Source organism: Dendropsophus ebraccatus, chromosome 7, assembly GCF_027789765.1.
Source record: "Dendropsophus ebraccatus isolate aDenEbr1 chromosome 7, aDenEbr1.pat, whole genome shotgun sequence".
Classification (NCBI taxonomy): Eukaryota; Metazoa; Chordata; class Amphibia; order Anura; family Hylidae; genus Dendropsophus; species Dendropsophus ebraccatus.
The window spans coordinates 131,375,081-131,396,838 of NC_091460.1; the positions used below are offsets into that span (position 1 = coordinate 131,375,081).

At 42.8% G+C, this 21,758-nt stretch overlaps 1 protein-coding gene across 1 annotated transcript; it reads right to left on the reverse strand.

Moving 5' to 3' along the window:
• Positions 1–491: 491 nt before the first annotated feature.
• Positions 492–18,952, reverse strand: LOC138797812 (uncharacterized). Its single transcript, XM_069978488.1, has 7 exons — positions 18,770–18,952; positions 16,460–16,798; positions 14,783–14,878; positions 13,341–13,499; positions 8,755–8,837; positions 6,379–6,426; positions 492–3,722 (listed from the first exon to the last, which is right to left on the reverse strand). The coding sequence occupies exons 1-7, from the start codon at positions 18,813–18,815 to the stop codon at positions 3,663–3,665; spliced, it is 831 nt and encodes a 276-aa protein (XP_069834589.1). The 5' UTR covers positions 18,816–18,952; the 3' UTR covers positions 492–3,662.
• Between the last annotated feature and the right edge of the window lie 2,806 nt (positions 18,953–21,758).

Here is a 21,758-nt window from a genome sequence, read left to right on the forward strand (position 1 = left end):
AATCTTTGGCAGATAATCTTCCTGTGTAAATGGACCCTAAACGATCATAGTAACGATCGCAATAAATATGGTGAACGATTTTAGGTTAACGATAAACAATCTCGTTTGCGATCATTTATGGTTAGGGTCCATTTACACAGAAAGATTATCTGACAGAAATTTGACGCCAAAGCCAGGAACAGACTATAAAGAGAGATCAGGTCATAAAGGAAATCCTGAGATTTCTCCTCTTTTCAAATTCATTCCTGGCTTTGGCTTAAAATCAGATAATCTTTCTGTGTAAATGGACCCTAAGTCGTTAATCGTTAAAAATCGAAAGATGGGCTTAAGCGAAATTAAAAACAATCGCAATAATGATTTTCTTACGAATTTTCTAATGATTTTTCTAACGATTTATTCGTGAAAACGCTGATCGTTATAAAAAACAAATCGTTGCTTCAAAAATGTTAAACGATCAATTAGGCGAATTATCGCTTCGTGTAAACGCAGCATAAGAGCAATTTCAGACCGACCGACCAAGAGTATTATCACGAAGCAGGAATATTGAAGAAATTGGAATATGAGCTTTATTAAAATGAGAGCCGAGCTCTGATTGGTTGCCAAAGATAATCTTACTATAAGACTTTAAAAAAAAAAAAAAAAAATTCTTTATTATTTATACTTTTTCCATAAAAAAGAAAACCAGGGTTTAACAATCTTGTATGAAAATGGTTATAGACATAGCTTACCTATAATGATCCCTTTTAATGTGATGCCTTCATTTATCCAAATGATTCTGAGTTGGTTTTTTTGGGGGGGATAGGGCAGCAACAAAAAGGAAGGAGAGCCATTTTGCATATTAAACAAAGCTAGTGGAACCAGTTTTGGGTACCATACACATTTGAAGTGATCCCTTGTAAGACCAGTACAGTGGCAAAATCCCACAAGTGACCCCATTTTGGAAATTAACCCCTCACAGAATTTATATAGGGGTGTCATGAGCACTTGAACCCCATAGGTGTTGCGGGAAGGTTTTTACATTTACTTTTTTTCCCCATAATCTGCTATTTGGGAATACAGCAGAGCTTAGACAAGAAGGAGGCCCATTTTGCATGTTAATTTTATTTTCCCCTCTGAATTTATATATTTATATACTACTTTATATTGTTTATTTATGTTCTACTACCTTTTCACAATAAAATCATCTTGTTGCCATATCCTGACAGCTATAACCTTTATTTTTTAATTATGTGAGGACATGTTTTTTTCCCGAAACATACTGTATTTTTTGTTGGTACTTTATTTTAGTTTTTTTTTTGGAGCGCCTAAAATGTTCAATTCTGGCGTTGTTCTCTTGTTCTACTTTTTTGTAGCGCATTCACCTTGTGGCCTATTTAACATTACAAATTTATTTTAGAACAAGTAAATATGAAAGTGCCGATACTTACTATGTGTGTTTTTTGTTGGAATAATAAAGGGCAAGGTTTTTTCACTTTATTGTTTTTCCTAAACATTTCATTTTTCCTTCTTTTTGCACTCATCTTTATGCTGGCTATACCAGTGCTGCCATATTTGCATAGTGGGCTTTAGCTATACTGTTATTGTAATCCTCTGTGCTCTGCCTAGGACAAAGAATGGTAATGTATCACCCCTTTGTGCCAACCTCCATCAGCGGGGTGTCTTGTAGTTCTCATCTCACTATGGTGCAGTGCATCTGAATGTTACTGAGAGCTCTATAGGAACGCAGCTCTTCTAGGTGTCGACTCGGGAACCCCTGCCAGGGATTAGTACACACAGGGCCGTATTTACCACTAGGCACCTTGGTCCGGTGTCTAGGGTAGCACCTTGCAGGGGGACAGCACCAGGGACAGGGGGAAGGAAACAACTTTTTGTTTGTTTTTAATTTTTTAGTCTCCTACCTCCTGTTCAGACTTGCCAGTAAATCTTGTGTATTTTCGAGAAGGGAGGGGGGAATGGTGGCATTGTTCAGGTCAGGTATAGTGGGGTTATCCAGTCACAGTATGGCGGTATTATTCAGGTTTGGTATGGCGGTGTTATCCATTCACTGTATGGCGGTATTATTCAGGTTTGGTGTGGCGGTATTATCCAGTCACAGTATGGCGGTGTTATACATTCACAGTATGGCAGTGTTGGTCAGATCTGGTTCAGGGGGTGTTATCCAGTCACAGTATGGCGGTATTATTCTGGTTTGGTTTGGCAGTGTTATCCAGTCACAGTATGGCGGTATTGTTCAGGTCTGGTGTGGTGGTGTTATCCATTCACAGTATGGCGGTATTATTCTGGTTTGGTTTGGCAGTGTTATCCAGTCACAGTATGGCAGTATTGGTCAGGTCTGGTGTGGCGGTGTTATCCAGTCACAGTATGGCGGTATTATTCTGGTTTGGTTTGGCAGTGTTATCCATTCACAGTATGGCAGTACTGGACAGGTCTGGTCTGGGGGTGTTATCCAGTCACAGTATGGTGGTGTTGGTCAGATCTGGTCTGGGGGTGTTATCCAGTCACAGTTTGGTGGTATTGGTCAGGTCTGGTGTGGCGGTGTTATCCATTCACAGTATGGCGGTGTTATACAGTCACAGTATGGCAGTATTGGTCAGGGTTGGTGTGGCAGTGATAAATGTGACGCCTGGAGCTATTACCTACCAATGTATCAATCCTGTGGTGAGAATTCTGTCAGACAATATGCAGACGGCTCTAATCATTGGTTCAATCTGGAAATTTGTTTATGCTTTAAGCAGTTAAAAACCATGAAAAACATGATTTAGACAATGTTTCTAAATGTAGAGAAATGAATGTGGCCGAAACCTCTCTCCCCCACGCTCTCCCAAATGGGGCGTCTTCAGGTTTAGTGCCTAAGGCAGCAGCAGCTGTTGATACGGCCCTGAGTACACACACAATATATAAGAAATAAAGAACTTGGCATACATATTTTAAGAATGTTAACTGGTCTGTAGAAGTGATACTCCTTTAGGATTATTTCATCTCCTTTCAGGCCTTTCTTTGTGTCTCATCCACCAGTGTCAGACTGGGGTCTCTGGGGCCCACCAGAGGAAATGACCATGGGGGCCCACCAATGAAGAACCAGTGATAAACGACATGTCAGTCAGTGTTAGTGCAGGTTCGAAAGCTGGGGGCCCACCGGAGGATTCTCCGGTCCTCTGGTGGGCCAGTCCGACACTGTGTAAAACTCTCTGAACTCTGCAGCCTCTTCCATTCCAGGTCACTTGTCTCTCTCCTCCAGGTGTTTCCGGAACCAAACAGTCTTTTCCTCTGCTACTTCCCCACCAGGTAGCGTACAGAAGCAAGAAGAGCTAGGAGCTGCATTTCAATGCACTCCAAGAAAATCTCTAGGAATCCCTGCTTGGCGTCAGCTGCACAATCCACAGCACATAATACCCCTTCATGGGGTACATGAAATAGCTCTAACTGACTATTGTATTCAGTATGGGAAATCTCATGGCTCACTGTAATCACGCTTTTTTATAAAATGGATCTCTTGTATTCCTTCTGACAACCACCATTACGGAAGACGTTTTGTTCACAGCTTCTCTGTATCTTTCTTTGATATAATATTCATAAGCAAATATTCCAAAGTATTCGAGAAGAGACATTGTTTTATGGGCTCCCACTTGTCCAGATTTAACAATGATTATATTATGTAATCGCTAGTTTTTTTGTGACTGCAGGTCAAAGTACGAACTACCTACGTAGATGTAATTTAGATCCTGGGGAAAAAAAAAGCAAGAAAATAAGAACAAAAATTATTGAAGATTTTATCTGAATGTTACTGCAAAAAAAATCTTTCAAGATGGAATAATAAACAATTATTTTACTGTACTGGCCAGATCTTGTATTTTACTCGTGTTTAAGGGCTTTTTTTTTACTCCTCAGGATAGGTGATCAATGGACCGATATGGAAGAGCCACAGCTATAGTATACATAAAGAAACAGCTGAAAGCAGACGACTCCATTCTATATCTAGTAATTGTGCTGGGTACTGCTGCTGAGCTCTCATTCATGTCAGTGGCTCTGTGTCTCTGTGTATGCTGGAGCCACGGTTCTGGCAGATGATCAGTGGAGGTGCTGGGTATTGGCACCCTACCGCACCAATCCAATCAATATATTTTGAGAGGAAATCCCCTTTTAAATAGAGGTCTATGCACACAGGCACTGCAGAAAGGCAAACGGAGTCCCTGTAAGCCCATATTGCACACTTGGGGTCACTCCATGTCCTGTCATAGTGTGAAGTCACAAGGCCAGAGGCATAACAAATGCAGTTGAAGATGGTGAGGCCTATACTGGGCCTGGCAGAAAGGTGGGCCCACCCAGGGATTCAGGTCACACATCGAAAGCCATCAAGGTAGTGAACGAGAAAGCCATTGGCTTTTTGTCCGGTGACTTTCACTAATAGGCCATGTTCACACAACGCAAGTTGTGTGTTAATCACAGCCGTTGTTGCCGATGTGCAACAACGGCCGTGATTAATACACAACTTGCGTGCACTGCATTCTAAGGGAATCCCGGATGGAGTGTATACACATAGTAGTCACTCTAGCCCAGATCCCAAGCGGCCGCACTTCCCTGACAGGTCACACAATGGAGTGTGCAGCCCTTGGTCGCACTCTCCATTGTGTCCAATGGTCAATTGGGATGCGGGTGCGCCCGCATCCCAATTCAGCACAAATGAAGATCATTCGGTTGCTACTGCAGTACCGGCCTGGATGATCTTCAGTAACACCGGCTGTTCTGTGACCCGGCCAGGTCACAGAAGGGCGGGTGTTTCACGATGTGTGAACATGGCCTTAATCTGTATTTGTAATTAATGTTTCCCTGTAGCCATTCTTTCTCGGTCCCCTGACATAGTAAGGCTGGGTTCACACTACGTATATTTCAGTCAGTATTGTGGTCCTTATATTGCAACCAAAACCAGGAGTGGATTAAAAACACAGAAAGGATCTGTTCACACAATGTTGAAATTGAGTGGATGGCCGCCATTTAATGGCAAATATTTGTGTTATTTTAGAACAACGGCTGTTATATTGAAATAATGGCAGTTATTTACTGTTATATGGCGGCCATCCACTCAATTTCACCATTGTGTGAACAGAGCCTTTCTGTGTTTTTAATCCACTCCTGGTTTTGGTTGCAATACTGACTGAAATATACGTAGTGTGAACGCAGCTCAAAGTGTATCAAACAGACTGCCATTGTTCTGGGCTGATGATTTACACAGTACACTACTATAGTGGGAATATTAGGTACAGACAGCAAAAGTTGTTTGAATTAACAGCGACCATTTACTCTATAGAAGCTAAAATCAATAGCAATTGCAGCAGTTTTTTTTTTTTTTATCAGGTACAATAACGGGGTTTTGATCAGTTTTTATGGCAGTCTGAATGCCTCAGCGGCTGCCATGCACGATCTGTTTATCAAAAATGACTCCATATCCACTAAAGTCTTGGCAAATAGTACCTTCCATGCTAGCAATGTGAGACTGTCTGCTAAAGATGAGCCACACTGTTAATCAAAAGGTAAATCAAGGCTTCCTTCTCATAATTTACAAAGCTCAGGACACTGTCCCTTGTGTAAATACCAGTGTACCTATGGCTGTATGTTCACAGTGCTGCAGTATAATCTCCCCCTCTGTTTAGCTTCTCAAAGATCAGTGCTCAAATAGGACTCTCAGGAGCTCAATAACAAACCTAAAATCACCTTATCAACACTATGAAGGGTTAAAGGGGTTGTCCAGCAAAAATCTTTTTCTTTCAAATCAACTGGTTTCAGAAAGTTACATAGATTTGTAATATACTTCTATTTAAAAATCTTGTCTTCCCAGCTGTTGTTTGTCCTGCAGTAAGTGGTGTTTTCTTTTTAGTCTGACACAATGCTCTCTGCTGCCACCTCTTTCCGAGCCAGGATCTGTCCAGAGCAGGAAAGGTTTTGTATGAGGATTTGCTACTGCTCTGTACAATTCCTGTCTCGGACAGAGATGGCAGCAGAGAGCACTGTGTCAGACTTAAAAGAAAACACTTCCTGCAGGACATACAGCAGCTGATAAGTATGGGAAGACTTGAGATTTTTTAAATAGAAGTAAATTACAAATCCATATATCTTTCTGAAACCAGTTGATTTGAAAAAGAATATATATATATATATATATTTTATTTTTTTTACTGGAGTGCCCCTTTAATGTAACACAACCGTGTAAGCTTTTAACATTCTTTTGATAGGTATGCTTCAATGATTCTGCTAAATAAAAAATATTCTAAATATTCTTACATTCTAGCCAAAATAGATAAAACCCACAGAGCCCCCCAGACACAGCTCCATAGATGAAAAATATATCGTTTTGTTTCATACTGTAACATTATTGGTACTTACTGTGTAGGGGTGTTCTTTATCCTCCTCGAAACCATTACAGTTCTCATTCTGTAAAATAAAGCATTGTGTTGATAATAATAATGTTTTTATTTGTATAGTGCACACAGATTCCGCAGCGCTTCACCTATTTGTATGTTTTTTGGGTGTGGGAGGAAACAGGAGTACCAGGAGGAAACCCACGCAAACACCTGGGGTTCGGTACCGCCCCAAAGGGGGTAGTAACCAAAACCTCATTACAAATGCAGTCTACAGATGGCATGGAGTAAATATGTGCTGTAAATGTCTTTACATGCCATATGTAGACTGCATTTGTAATGAGGTTTTGGTTACAACCCCCTTTGGGGCGGTACCAAACCCCAGGTGCTACAATTACTAATGGATATAAATACTGGCATTTAGTCTGTGAAAGTTAGCCATGACTAAGGAGCTTAGGCTCTGAAACGCGTCGGTTTTTCTCTGTATGGACGTCCATGTATTTTTAAAAATTATGTATTTTTTCTATTTTGAATAAATTTGGATTTTATCGCACTGGCTGGAGCTGGATTTACCTTTGCTATTTGCACATTTGGTTTATTGTTCCTGGATGGGATTCGGCCCATCTTTATCCGTGCTTCACCGAGGGTTGCTACATACAGGCCAAGGATTTTTGGGTGAGCTGATTTTTTCCTGTTTTTTGCTACATTATGTATGTTTATTTATTTATTACATTGTTTTATTTTTATAATGGGCAAGGAGGTATTTTATACTGTTATTGTGGCGGGTTTATAAGTGTATTTTTAATTAAACACAGCCACAGCATAGCATAGATCAGTGCAATCGGCGATCTGTACATAGAGTCTGCCTGAGATCAGACTCTATCTACAGATCGCCGATCCAACAGGACAGAGCTAAGTGTCTTACCTCCCCCCATCGGTACAAGTGATCGGGACCCCTGCAGCATGGCTGTGGGTGTCCCGATCAGTCAGTGACAGGTGCCTAACCTGCACTGCATAGTTAGAAGAAGGGTTGCTTTTAAGAACAAGGTCTCTGTGTCTCCCATGTTTGTCCGTCCACTACCACACTCCAGACTATACTACACTGGACTTGGGAACCTGGCATAAGCCAAGGCCCAGCTTTACTACAGCAGGGACTATCCTGTCTTGTGCCCTCTCTCTGCCAAGACTTGGATAAGACTCACTAAGTGTGGGTGTGTACTTCCTCTTCCCATGTGACAACTTCCTACAGGGTATGTAATAACTCCTGTAAGTGGTGAAGAAAGTGCAAAGAGAAGAAAAGGATAGAGAAAGGAAGAGCTCTCATTTGTGCACAGATCACAAATAAACAGTAACCCCTTACTACAGCTGTGCAATATACAAGTACAATAGATAAATAGTAGCAACATCTAGTGGCAAAACTTAGGGTCCTATTCCACTGGGCCTATTCCACGGCCCGATAACTGTTTAGCGAGGGCTGCAGGGACATCATTACCGATGTCCTTGCAGCCCTTGTTTCATACTTTACCTATCGAGGCTGGAGGTCTTCTTCTGCACTCCTTCCCCCGGTCCCGCACGCAGCAGCTTCAGAGAGGCCTGTCTGAAGTGATAGACCGCTCAGCCAATCACTGGCCGTGGCAGTTCCGGCCAGTGATTGGCTGAGTGGTCTGTCAGCTCAGATAGGCCGCTCCGAAGCTGCTGCTGCTTCTGCGCGTGGGACCGGGAGAAGGAACGCAGAAGAAGACCTGCAGCCTGGATAGGTAAAGTATGATGTTTTTAAATTGTCCGTCGCCCGCCACGCACCACTATTCCACGTAGTGATGCGCGGGTGACGACCTAAATGAACGATCAGCCAATGACACGATCATCAGCTGATCATTCTCTCTATTCCACAGAGCGATTATCGATCCGTGGAATAGGCCCCTTAGCCATAACTTCATTACCACTTTACTTAGAGTACAGGCTTTTGTGAGTGGTGTACAAACTAGCAACACCCGTGGTGGGACACCACATATGGCCCACTGAAGGGCACCCTGAAACTCTATGACTTGCTGTGCCCCATGCCCACCTTTTAGGTGAGCAGGGCATATGTCGGCAAAAAAGAACAGATTTTTTTTGCACAAAAAAATCTGCATGTTTAGCAGACATACACCAGACTCTAATTTAATCAATCTTCCCACTAATTTAACGGTTTGGAATATTTTGTGCAAAAAAAGATTCCGCTGTGCAATGTGCTAGGAGTCTATTTTCAGGAAACTGAAAGTATGGAGTTTCTGTATAAAAAATGTATTTTTCAGGCTTCATTATATGTAGATGAGAAATGTGAGAGAAGTGTCTTTACTATCAGGGAGGAGAAATATCTAGCAGTCCCTGATAGTGGGCTTTAAAATAGTTTTCAGCTGACCTGATAAACTGTGATGGAGGGTGGGATTGAAGGTAGTCGTCTGTTGAGATTATTATTTTTCCATTTTGGAGAAATGTCTTCACCTATAAAAGAAAAAAATTAGTTCAACCTTAAAGAAACTTAAAATGCTATACCCAAATATTATCTGCTTTACTCTCATGGGGCTTGAGGCCTTGTTCACATGACATAAAAAAAAAAAAATCAATAAACAATGGCCGTTGTTATAGATTGCAGCAACGGGCGTTGTTTATTGACAGCGGCCAGCTGCATTTATTTCTTAGGAACACCGGCTGCACTGTATACACTCAGACAAAGTGATATGTCTATTTTGTGCCCCCGCAATTCACTGAATTGCAGCCGCACAAAATCTTTTTTGCACACAAAGGATAGTACAGCCCCCGGCTGTATTATCCATTGTGTGCTACAGTTAATTGGTGTGCGGGTACAGCCAAATACGCCTGAAAGTGTTGTTCACCCATGTTGTTGTTTACTTCACTGTGAACACCACAGAGAGCAGCCAGTCAAACACCGGCCGCTCTCATTCCACGTGTGGACGTGGCCTTAAAATGGATGCATATAGTACATATCAGGATATAATTAGGTCATTTATATATATATATATATATATATATATATATATATATATATATATACACTCACCGGCCACTTTATTAGGTACACCTGTCCAACTGCACGTTAGCACTTAATTTCTAATCAGCCAATCACATGGCGGCAACTCAGTGCATTTAGGCATGTAGACATGGTCAAGACAATCTCCTGCAGTTCAAACCGAGCATCAGTATGGGGAAGAAAGGTGATTTGAGGCCTTTGAACGTGGCATGGTTGTTGGTGCCAGAAGGGCTGGTCTGAGTATTTCAGAAACTGCTGATCTACTGGGATTTTCACGCACAACCATCTCTAGGGTTTACAGAGAATGGTCTGAAAAAGAAAAAACATCCAGTGAGCGGCAGTTCTGTGGGCGGAAATGCCTTGTTGATGCCAGAGGAGAATGGGCAGACTGGTTCCAGCTGATAGAAAGGCAACAGTGACTCAAATAGCCAACCGTTACAACCAAGGTAGGCAGAAGAGCATCTCTGAACGCACAGTACGTCCAACTTTGAGGCAGATGGGCTACAGCAGCAGAAGACCACACCGGGTGCCACTCCTTTCAGCTAAGAACAGAAAACTGAGGCTACAATTTGCACAAGCTCATCGAAATTGGACAGTAGAAGATTGGAAAAACGTTGCCTGGTCTGATGAGTCTCGATTTCTGCTGTGACATTCGGATGGTAGGGTCAGAATTTGGCGTCAACAACATGAAAGCATGGATCCATCCTGCCTTGTATCAACGGTTCAGGCTGGTGGTGGTGGTGTCATGGTGTGGGGAATATTTTCTTGGCACTCTTTGGGCCCCTTGGTACCAATTGAGCATCATTGCAACGCCACAGCCTACCTGAGTATTGTTGCTGACCATGTCCATCCCTTTATGACCACAATGTACCCAACATCTGATGGCTACTTTCAGCAGGATAATGCGCCATGTCATAAAGCTAGAATCATCTCAGACTGGTTTCTTGAACATGACAATGAGTTCACTGTACTCCAATGGCCTCCACAGTCACCAGATCTCAATCCAATAGAGCATCTTTGGGATGTGGTGGAACGGGAGATTCGCATCATGGATGTGCAGCCGACAAATCTGCGGCAACTGTGTGATGCCATCATGTCAATATGGACCAAAATCTCTGAGGAAGCTTCCAGCACCTTGTTGTATCTATGCCACCAAGAATTGAGGCAGTTCTGAAGGCAAAAGGGGGTTCAACCCGTTACTAGCATGGTGTACCTAATAAAGTGGCCGGTGAGTGTATATATATCAGGAAAATTCAGGAAAACTGGCTCAGTTGTCCCTAGCAACCAGTCAGATTCCACCTTTAATTTTCGAAAGAGTCTGTGAGGAAAGCAAAGTGGAATCTGATTGGTTGCTAGGGGCAACTGAGCCAGTTTCACTTTACACCATGTTTGATAAATCTCCTCCTATGTGATCTAAGTCCAGTTCAGGAGAACAGTGTTATGTTAAGGTGCGGTGCTAAAATGCGGCTATATTAAGGCTATGTTCACACTACGTAAAACTACGGCCGTAGTTCTCGCCGCAGAACTACGGTCGTAGTTTTGCGGTGTTTAACATAGCCTTATGTTCAATGGGATCCCGGCCGGAGTGTACACACATTGTATGCGCTCCGGCCGGGATCCCATGCGGCGCCGGATAAAACTGACATGGCAGTTTTCTGCGGCCGGATTTCAGTGAATTTCGGCCCGCAGAAAGAACTGTCAGTTCACACAGTGAAGCGAGCGGCTTCGGCTCCAGCCGCTCGCTTCACTGTGGGCTATGGGAAGCTCTGATGCGGGTGCGCGCTGATGCGCCCGCATCAGAGCTCTGCGGCCGGAAAGATCACCCGGCCGGTACTTAAGTACCGTCCGGGATGATCCTGGCTAAGACCGCCGTTCCGTGACCCGGCCGGGGTCACGGAACAGCCGGGTGTTCAAGTAGTGTAAACATAGCCTAAGTCTGTAAACGTAATCTTAAAGACTTTTACTCCCTTTGTTTCACCACCTCTGAACCACTACAGACCCCAATATAGCACAGACAATGGAATAGCTTTTCTGTCTTTCAATGAGGTTTGCATCCTGTTTGACCGCTAACAGCAGCGATCCTTTTCCCATTTCTCAGTACCTCTATATAGGTACCTCTAAAAACTGCAACCATACAGCCCTCTTAAAGGGGTATTCCCATGTGGGCATTTATGATACAGCTGCAGGATATGCTATAAATGTTTCATAGATGCAGGTCTATGGCCCCATAACCCCCCTGGCCTAGTTAAAGTCATTAGGAGCTACATAAACTGCGTAAAATAACTCATTCCATTATCAACCGACTACAGTGGGATGGCTCTACCAGCTGCCAGGCATTGTGTGATAAACATATATGCAATTATCTGTACCTGTATTTGTGTCCTAAAACTCGTTTAATATTTGTTTCATATTTGCTTCAACAATTTTTGTTGATGTAACGGGAGCATCTTTGAACTCCTGATTGGTTTCTACACATTTGTAACTCCATAAATGACATACTGTTTGTCTTTACATACTTTTTTTTATATGAAAATTTTTTCAATAAAAATATGTTTTAACCCCTTAAGAACGGCGGGCGTACATGTATGCCCCCACCGCCTGGGACTTAGCGCATCAGGGCATACACGTATGCCCTGCCAGGGGGCCGCGCTCTGAAGCGAGCTCAGGAGCTGAGCTCACTTAAGAGCGGGTGAGGACAGTCTGCTATCTGCAGCCAGGCCCTCACCCTCAATGGCGGGACAGCGCAATTGCGCAGCTGCCTGCCATTAACCCCTTAAACGTTTTGGCGTTTAAGTGTAAGTGACAGGGGCATCTTCTGTCATTTACCGATCAGGACCTGCGGGGGTCTCGATCACATGGCCTGACTGCTGGAGGTCTCTTACCTTCCTCCGTGCAGTCAGGTCTGCGGTCTGCTGATAGAGTCTGCCACAGGCCACAGGCAGGCTCTATCAGAAGATCGCAGATAACACTGATCCCTGTTATGCTATGGCATAGCAGTGATCAGTGTGACAAATCTAATGTAATAATGTTAAAGTCCCCTAAGGGGGCTTAAAATGTGTTAAAAAATATCAATAAAAGTTTTAAAAAATGCCCCTCCCCCAATAAAAAGTGTAAATCACCCCCCCTTCCCATTTCATACATAAAACACAAAAATAATAAAGTTAATTAACATATAATATACCGTAGCATGCGTAATCGCCCGATCTATTAAAATAAAACAATACTATTCCGGCACAGGGAACGGCGTGAACAAAAAGCGGTAAAAAAAGGCAGAGATTACTTTTTTAAACTACAGTTTATGTATTAAAAAATGTATAAAAAGTGATCAATATGTTTGATATAGAAAATATGTTACTAATAAAAACTAGAGATCATGGCGCCAAATAGGAGATAGGTATGGGTCCCAGAGAAGGAACCAGCATCTATCCAATGTTTATGGCAGATCCTCAGCATATGCCATAATTGTCCAGTTGGGCATACCCCTTTAAGAGCGCTGTATAGGGAAATATTATTTTGTGGACTCAATATAGAAAGTACTGTATTACATGAGAACATCATTTGCATGGCACTTCCTATCTTTTCAAGTCTCAGAAGTATACCTTCCAAGGGTGAGGGTATAAGTCCTGCGTGCGGGCAGTGTTGGCATTGACTACCTGAGGATGTGCTCGGTATTGATGTTATTGACATCAGAAGTAAATAGACATGAGTGCAACTCGAGCATGCTTGAATCCGATCGTTCGGTATTTAAATGCCGGTAGCTGAGGAAGTTGGATGCGGTTGTATCCATGGTCCTAGGTCTTCTTCAGCTGCCAGTATTCAGATACTGAACGGTCGGACTCGCCCTTATCTCTAAATCTGTCCCTGTCTGGTAAAGGCAATAGTGTAATGTAAGAAAAAATAAACTTTTTACTATTTTTACCGCTTGGGTATAAGGACTTCCAGTTCTCAGTACTCACCCGGTGATGATATAGCTGGTGGTTCATCGTTCATATAAATTGGAGTCTGTTTGGATTTGTTACATCTTCTTTTATACCATAGGACAAACAGAACCACAACCAAAATCACTGCAGCTACCGATCCAATTACAATGCCTATTAAAGCAGAATTATTACCCCCTGCAACAAAAGGAGATGTTTATTGATGCATACATTTATATTTTATATTTAAATGACATCTCCGGCCAAACGTATTTTTTAATATGTTATTACATAAGCAAAGATACACAAATTTCTAATGTACACTAATTATGGGAAATTTACATATAGTGCCATTTCCCACAATTTAGGGGAATGTCACGAATCGGGTGTATTTACATGGAGTGTCCAGCAGGGGGCGCAGTATATTTAGACATTACATGATTAAATTTTGTATGCTTTACTCATAAAATTCAGCTACTGTGCTCCCACCCCCCAACCTGACAGGAGCCCTGTTAGTGCAAAAACTATGGGGGACATTTATCAAACATGGTGTAAAGTGAAACTGGCTCAGTTGCCCCTAGCAACCAATCAGATTCCACTTTTCATTTTCCAAAGAGTCTGTGAGGAATGAAAGGTGGAATCTGATTGGTTGCTAGGGGCAACTGGGCCAGTTTCACTTTACACCATGTTTGATAAATCTCCCTCTATGTCTTTTTTCAGCCTTTTTTTTTGGACAGCTTTCATTTTTCTCTTTTTTTGACATTGTGTGAACATAGCCTAAGGGTATATTCACACGAACGGACTCGCAGCGAGATTCTCGCTGCGAGTCCGGCAGGTCCTGGCAGTTCCCACACACTTTATACGTATGTAATTCTACCGCCCTTAACCCCTTCTGCTCCCGCCCGGCTACCCCACTGTAAGCATACATTATCTCTCCTTGCTGCACGGGTCCGGCGTCCTGCTCTCCCGCCCGGCCAATCAGTGTGTTGCCCAGCCGCAGCCACTGATTGGCAGGGCGGGAGAGCAGGACGCTGGACCCGTGCAGCGAGGAGAGGTAATGTATGCTTACAGCGGGGGAGCTGGACGGGAGCAGAAGGAGTTAAGGGCGGTAGAATTACATACTCGCTGCAGTCGTTTAGACCGCAGCAAGTATGTAGTGTATGGGAACTGCCAGGACCTGCCGGACTCGCAGCGAGAATCTCCCTGCGAGTCCGTTCGTGTGAATATACCCTAATAATGATGATTCAATATAATTATCCTGATCATTATTTGCGGTTGTCATTATCAAAAGACGGTCATCTTTTACCATCAAAATGACGGCTGTCCAAGAGGATGACAGAAAAACAATCATTGTGTGAACATAGCCTTCAATGTTCATTATGACTTGGATAGTGCCTATTCCTATTACATGGTATTGCTCTCTTGCCAAGAAGGTCGGCAAATCGAGGGACCCAGACTGAATTTCTGTATATATACTTCACCTCTTGATTGACCATCAGTGGGAGGGAGATCCGGAGGGGGTCTGGTAGGAGGAGCCAGTGTTGGTGTTGCATTCAGTGGAGGATTTTCAGTTGCAGCTGAAAACAAATATAGGGAACATTTCTTTATTCCACTTATATGCAATTATATTAAACATTGTTATATTATATATAATATTGGTAATGAATATTTAAAGGGGTTGTCCAGCAAAAATCTTTTTTCTTTCAAATCAACTGTTTTCAGAAAGCTATAAAGATATGTCATTTACTTTTATTTAAAAATCTTATACTTTTCAGCTACTGTATGTCCTGCAGGAACTGGTATATTCTTTCCAGTCTGACACAGTGCTCTCTGCTGACATCTCTGGCCAAGACAGGAACTGTCCAGAGCAGAAGAGGTTTTCTGTTTCAATATATTTTATTGAATTTTTGTCAATAAATTTTTGCAAACAAAAGTGAAGTTTGGCAAACAAAAGTACAACAAGAGTACATCGAAAGTACAACAGATAAAACAGTTTTCACAAATGGAATGAGAAATAGAGCTAAGGTAAAGTTAACAATAACGTAACATGTATTAAAGGGGTTATCCAGCGCTACAAAAACATGAACACTTTTCCCCCTACTGTTGTCTCCAGTTCAGGTGCGGTTTGCTCCATTTACTTCAATAGAACTGAGTTTCAAAACCCCACCCAAACTGGAGACAACAGTAGGGGGAAAGTGGCCATGTTTTTGTAGCGCTGGATAACCCCTTTAAGATAGCATGTCTATCAAAATATGCATGGTGATATAGTGAGTCTGAGGTTTTCTATGGGGATTTGTTACTACTCTGGACAGTTCCTGTCTCGGACAGAGGTGGCAGCAGAGAGCACTGTGTCAGACTGGAAAGAAAACTGCATTTCCTGCAGGACATATAGCAGCTGATAAGTATGGGAAGATTTTTAAATAGAAGTAAATTACACAAGTCTATATAACTTTCTGAAACCAGTTGATTTGAAAAAATACGTTTTCGCTGGATAACCCCTTTAAAGTGTCACCGTTGTTTGGAAAAACTTTTGACATGTCATAGAGGCATGTCAAAAATTTCGATCGTTCCTGGTCTGAGTGTTCACACCTGTACCGATCGTGATAAAGAGTCGGGAGAAGACAGAGCGAAGCGTGGTCCTCTCCTGGTTCTGTGTCACGTAATGAGTCGGGCTTCTAATGTAAGTCTATGGAGTCCCACTCTTTCACTGACACAGAGCGGTGCATCACGATCCTTCGGACACTGGTGCAACTTTAGGCCTCCACCCCCCCCCCCCAAATGATTGACAGCTGGAGGAGCTGAATATACAGCCAGCATGAGGAACAGGGAGCCAGATACCAGTTCACAAGCAGCGTGGCCCCACAACACTGGAATAAATGAAGATTTATTGTCTGTTTCGGACAGAGGTGGCAGCAGAGAGCACTGTGTCAGACTGAAAAGAAAACACCACTGCAGGACATACAGCAGCTGATAAGTACTGGAAAATGTATGATTTTTAAACAGAAGTAAATTACAAATCTATATAAATTTCTAAAACCAGTTGATTTAAAAGAAAAAGATTTTCACCGGAGTACCCCTTTAAATAACTCAATGATGTAGTATCCTATGAAACCTCGCTGACATAATTACAACATGCATTTCCTCATTGTGCTACTTACAATCTACAGTCAGATGAAATGGTGCAGGAGCAAATGAGTCCGGGAGAGTTGCCTGTACAGTGTAGTCTCCAGCGTCTGAACTAGTCACGTTTGAAATCTGTAGCGATCCATCAGCCAGTACTTTCATTCTGTTATCATACTGGCTCCCAGTGGTCAGTTCGGAAGGCTTCTCTGGGTTATATGTCAGAATGATCTTGTTGTCTTTATACCAGTTGACGATTAGGATCTTCCCACTATAATTAATGCGCAGTGTGACAGTTTGGCCCAGTTTGGGCACTGGTGGCTGGGATGTGATGAATACTTGGCAGCAGATCTTGTCGACTTGAACATATAGAATGGCTTAAAAAGAGCAAAAATAATTGATTGATTTATGAACTCAGATGAAAAGGTTCTTTGTACACAACAGGAAGCTGACCCATTGATGTGCATAATTATATACATGAATACTTTGACTTGGTATTTTAAAGTTAAAGTTACTCACACAGTGTATTTTTCATTTAACAACTTTGTTACAGGTGTGCAATAATGTCCGTTGCTTAACGTCAGCGGCCGATTACATTGCAGCCTATGGAACCACAGACGTAGTGTATACACTGTGTATACACTACGGCCGAGATTCCATGCGGCTGCACAGAAAACTAACATGTCTATTTTGTGCGGATAATAGACATGCGACAAGCCTGCTAGCAGGCGTAAATCGTGATAAATAAGGCGCGGGAGGAGGCCACGCCTCCTCCCTGCCTTGTCAGGCCCTCCCCAGCCCACTCATTGGGCGAGCGGGGCTTACGGCAGGCATACTCCAGGGAGAAGGGGTGAATCTGCACCTTATCCCTGACGTACGCCTTGGCTGGATGTTTTAAAAATGTCCCCCTCTATCCGGGATTCCCTCTGACTGCAGTACCACGTTAAGTTTTGTATTAATCGCGGCCGTTGTTGCAAATCGGAAACAACGGACGTGATTAATACAAAACTTAATGGTGCCTTTACACAGACAGATTTATCTGACAGATCTTTAAAGCCAAAGCCAGGAACAGATTATAACCAGGGATCAGGTCATAAAGGAAAGACTGAGATTTCTCCTCTTTTCAAATCCACTCCTGGCTTTGGCTTCCAAAATCTGTCAGATAAACGCACCCGGGGGCTATGTTTACGCTACGTATATTTCCGCTCGTAGTGCGAACTGCAAATATACGCACATAGTTTTGAGGTTGATGCGTTCGCTTGAAAGTATACGATTTCCGGCCGCACAATGCACACTACGTATGAGCCTACGGCCGGATCGTGTACGTCGCCGGGAAAAATGAACAAGACCATTGTTTGAGGACGGAAATGTTCCAACTCACGGCCGTGGATCTCCATGCGGTCCCGTACGGAGTACTTATTTTAGCCAAATTGAATTAGATTTTTCGATCCAAAAGGTTCTGTGTGTTTTATTGGGCTGGGCGAAGATTTCTAAGTAAATGACCTGTTTCAGATCGCTTCGAAATAAGCTAGGGAAGCATAACTGTACTGCGGGCGTATGTTCGTGGTTCGTACGCATCTGGCCGCATGTCTATTTTTCCCACGCCCGTAGTTTCAGCTGCACATGTACGGCGGCGTAAGAGCTACGGACAGATTTGTACGCAGTGTGAACATAGCCTAATGCTGGGTTTACACGGAACGATTAACGTGCGAATTTGCACGATAACGATCGAATTCGAACGATAATCGTACGTGTAAACGTGGCGAACGATCGAACGAGAAGCAAGAAATCGTTCATTTTGATCTTTTAACATGTTCTTAAATCATTGATTGCAAAAAATTCACCGATCGTTCCGTGTAAACAGTCGTTCACTGATTTTACCTATGTGCGAGATAGGCTTAAGCGATCGCAAAACGATCGGAAAACGAATTTTCTGTACGATATATCGTTCCATCTAAACGCTGATCGTTATAAAAGAAAAATCGTTACTTAGAAATCGTTAATTGTACGATCGGGCGAATTATCGCTCTGTGTAAACCCAGCATAAGTTGTGTGAACATGGCCTTAATTTGTTTGATTAAAACCAGTGCTTTAGGCTTATCCTCATGAACCTGGAAGAAGAGTACAGCAGGAATAATAGAAGAAAAAGGCTACAGAATCTATATGAACACAATACTGGAAAATAGTGGTAGATGGGCACGTAGATCATGCGCATGTTGCAAAAGCCCATTACAATGTGTCCCCTCCCCCAAATAGAACAATAAACAAACATCAACCCTGACATTGAGATGAGACTGATTTACCCATGGAATTGTTTCAGTTCTTCTTAGTTCCATTCCCAATCTTACCTGCTACCAATAATCCCCAGTGGGGCCATCTGACTTTGCAGAACATCTTTCCAGGAGAGTTTCAGCTATGTATGTCTCCCAGGCTGGCAGTAAGGGAATGTGCTGGCAGAGAGGGCATGCAAAGGAGGACAGTAAAACATCGAATTCTCTGGGAATTTACCAGCAGAAATATAGGATGACATCCTCAGTATCACAAACAGTATTGAGAAACTCTGTGGCCCTGCCCAGATCTGGTCATCCTGGCCGTAGCCACTAGCACAGGATCTTATTGGAATACACTGCTAATATACATACGGATAAGCGTGATGAATCATTAATGTAAATCTGTATAATTCAGCATTAATAGAACCTGATAGACCTGGTATAAGGAAGCGTCAAACAAGGAAGCAGGTTACTGTTAAACCTTATATATTACGCTATGTTGGGCGGGACACTAAAAGCCTGACTCACAAAGTGTCTCACTTTACATACGTATGTGCATTATATATAAAACACCACCACAACATGACCAACTACAACCAACAGAAAGTTATTTATCATATTTTCATGGTCATGTTTTATATTTTTCATTATTTTTTCTTTCCATTTTTTATTATATATTTTTCATCTTGACCAAAACCTTTTATATCACACATTTACACATAGAATGGCATTGGGTTTTACCAATTTTTTTCCAATTCATGATTGTTTATTCTCACCATCATCACACATTTACAACATTCAATGTAGTGCCAGGTTTGCACACATTTACACACAGTTAGTAGTCAGGGATGGCCCGGAACAGTCAGTGTTTACTTTTCGCATTCACATAGTTTTTATGCACTCACATATAATTTAATGTCTTTAACACATTGTAACACATAACACTGTAATACCACCCATGACTATGTGTATATAGGCCCCATCTAATACCTGCAATCTATTATCTGCACTTAGGAAGGCCAATAGGCATTGTGCGCTACCTGCCCGTGGTCTGTTTTGCGAGGACTGGCACAGATTTGCTGATGTGTCCGGGCTGTGGATGGGTGGTCTGTGTGGATGGAAGCGCCCACTTACCATGGTGCCTATCTGTATTTGTATTGACCACAACTTCTGGGCTACCTGTATAAATACCTTCCTTGCTACCCCCTGCCTCACCACTTCTTGACGTCGAAACACATTGGAGGGTAAGGTGGAGGGGTGATTTCCTGTTTATGTGCAACTGGGCATGCTGGTCATATAGGGTGGTGTACATCACTTTAATGTGCCTGTATTGGTGGTAAAGGATATCCACGTGGGTATCAGCGGTGCAGATATTTTGTTGCAAGAGTATATATACATTTTGGTGTACATTGTGGGCCCTGAGTTTTTGCACTTGACACTTAAAGGGAACCTGTCACCCGGGACGCGGGCGCAGAGCCCGCCCGACCCCCCGGTACAGCTCCGGATACTTACCCTTTTAGCAGGTTCCACTCCTGGACCCAGTCCCGTGACGAAGATATTCCTGTCTGAAGCCCGGTGCGCACTCAGCTGGGATGAATCTGATGCCCGTAGAGAATGACGGCTCCATTCATTCTCTATGGGCATCAGACTCATCTCTGCTGAGCACGCGCTCAGCTTCGGGCGCCGAGATCTCTGTCCCGGGACCGGACCCAGGAACGGGACTTGCTGGAAAGGGTAAGCATCCAGGGCTGCACCCGGGGGTTGGGCAGGCTCTGCGTCCGCGTCCAGGGTGACAGGTTCCCTTTAATATGGGCATTGCATTGGTGTGAAAAGGCATTGGCTATACCCTCCATTACATGCACCTGAATGTGTCTCCAATAATGAAATAGTGTATTATAGTAAGAATTTTGTTATACCCCTCCACCTTGTTTTTAAGTGTTTTATGTGTTTCTGTTTTTTAGCATTCTTGGGATAATATATGTGATTTTCAATAAAGATTTGATCTAAGTAAATACTGTATGAGTTATTCCGAGGTTATTCAGGTTGTTTGTACTTTTTATTCACAGGCTGAGTGAGCTGTCCTCCAAGGTTTCTCTCCTCTCTGTCTACACTTTGAGCTGGTGTGTAACTTGCTTCTCTTTCCTGTGACTATCTCTATCACTAAGAGAGAAGATGTCCATTTGATTTTTGACCAAGTTTATCTTTCTTAAGTTGTCCATAGCTTCTAACTTGCCAAGTTTGAACAAAGTTTAAAATAATCATAAATGGATCAATTATGTTGATGTACCAGCAATTGGAGGCAGCCAGCCTTCAATATACAATATTTTGTGTGATTGGTGCCTCACAGCACAAAATCTTCAAGCACGTATTAACTTATTACAGCAGAAAAAGAAACAAGCAGCAATCCAAAAACTGAAAATACACAAATATTTATTGTACCAATTTTGCAGAAAACACCTCCTTCTGGGAAGTGGTTTAACCTTTGGAGCTTGCACTCATCTTTATGCTGGCTATACCAGGGCTGCCGCATATTTGCATAGTGGGCTTTAGCTATACTGTTAATGTAATCCTCTGTGTTCTGCCCAGGACAACAAATGGTAACGTAACACCCCTTGGTGCCGACCTCCATCAGTAGGGTGTCTTGTATTTATCCCCACACTATGGTGAAGTGCTTCTATTTGAATGTTACTGAGAGCCCGATAAAGCGCAGTTCTTCTAAGGCTATATTCACATTGAGCAAAACAGGCGGAAATTCCAAATGGAACCTGCACTGCAGACTCCGCTCAGAATCTCGCCTGCCTTACTGTCCCAATGTGATGTCTTGCACACCTCCGCTCTTTGCTCAAAGAATTGACATGTCAATTCCTTGAGCGGAGGCATGCGAGACATCACGTTGAGACAATGAGGCAGGCAAGATTCTGAGTGCAGTCTGTGGCGTGGGATCCGCTTGAAAATTCCGCCTGTTTTGCTCAGTGTGAACGGGCCCTAAGTGTTGACTCTGGAAACCCCTACCCGGTCTTAGTACACACACAAGAAATAAAAAACTTGGCATACATATTTTAAGAAC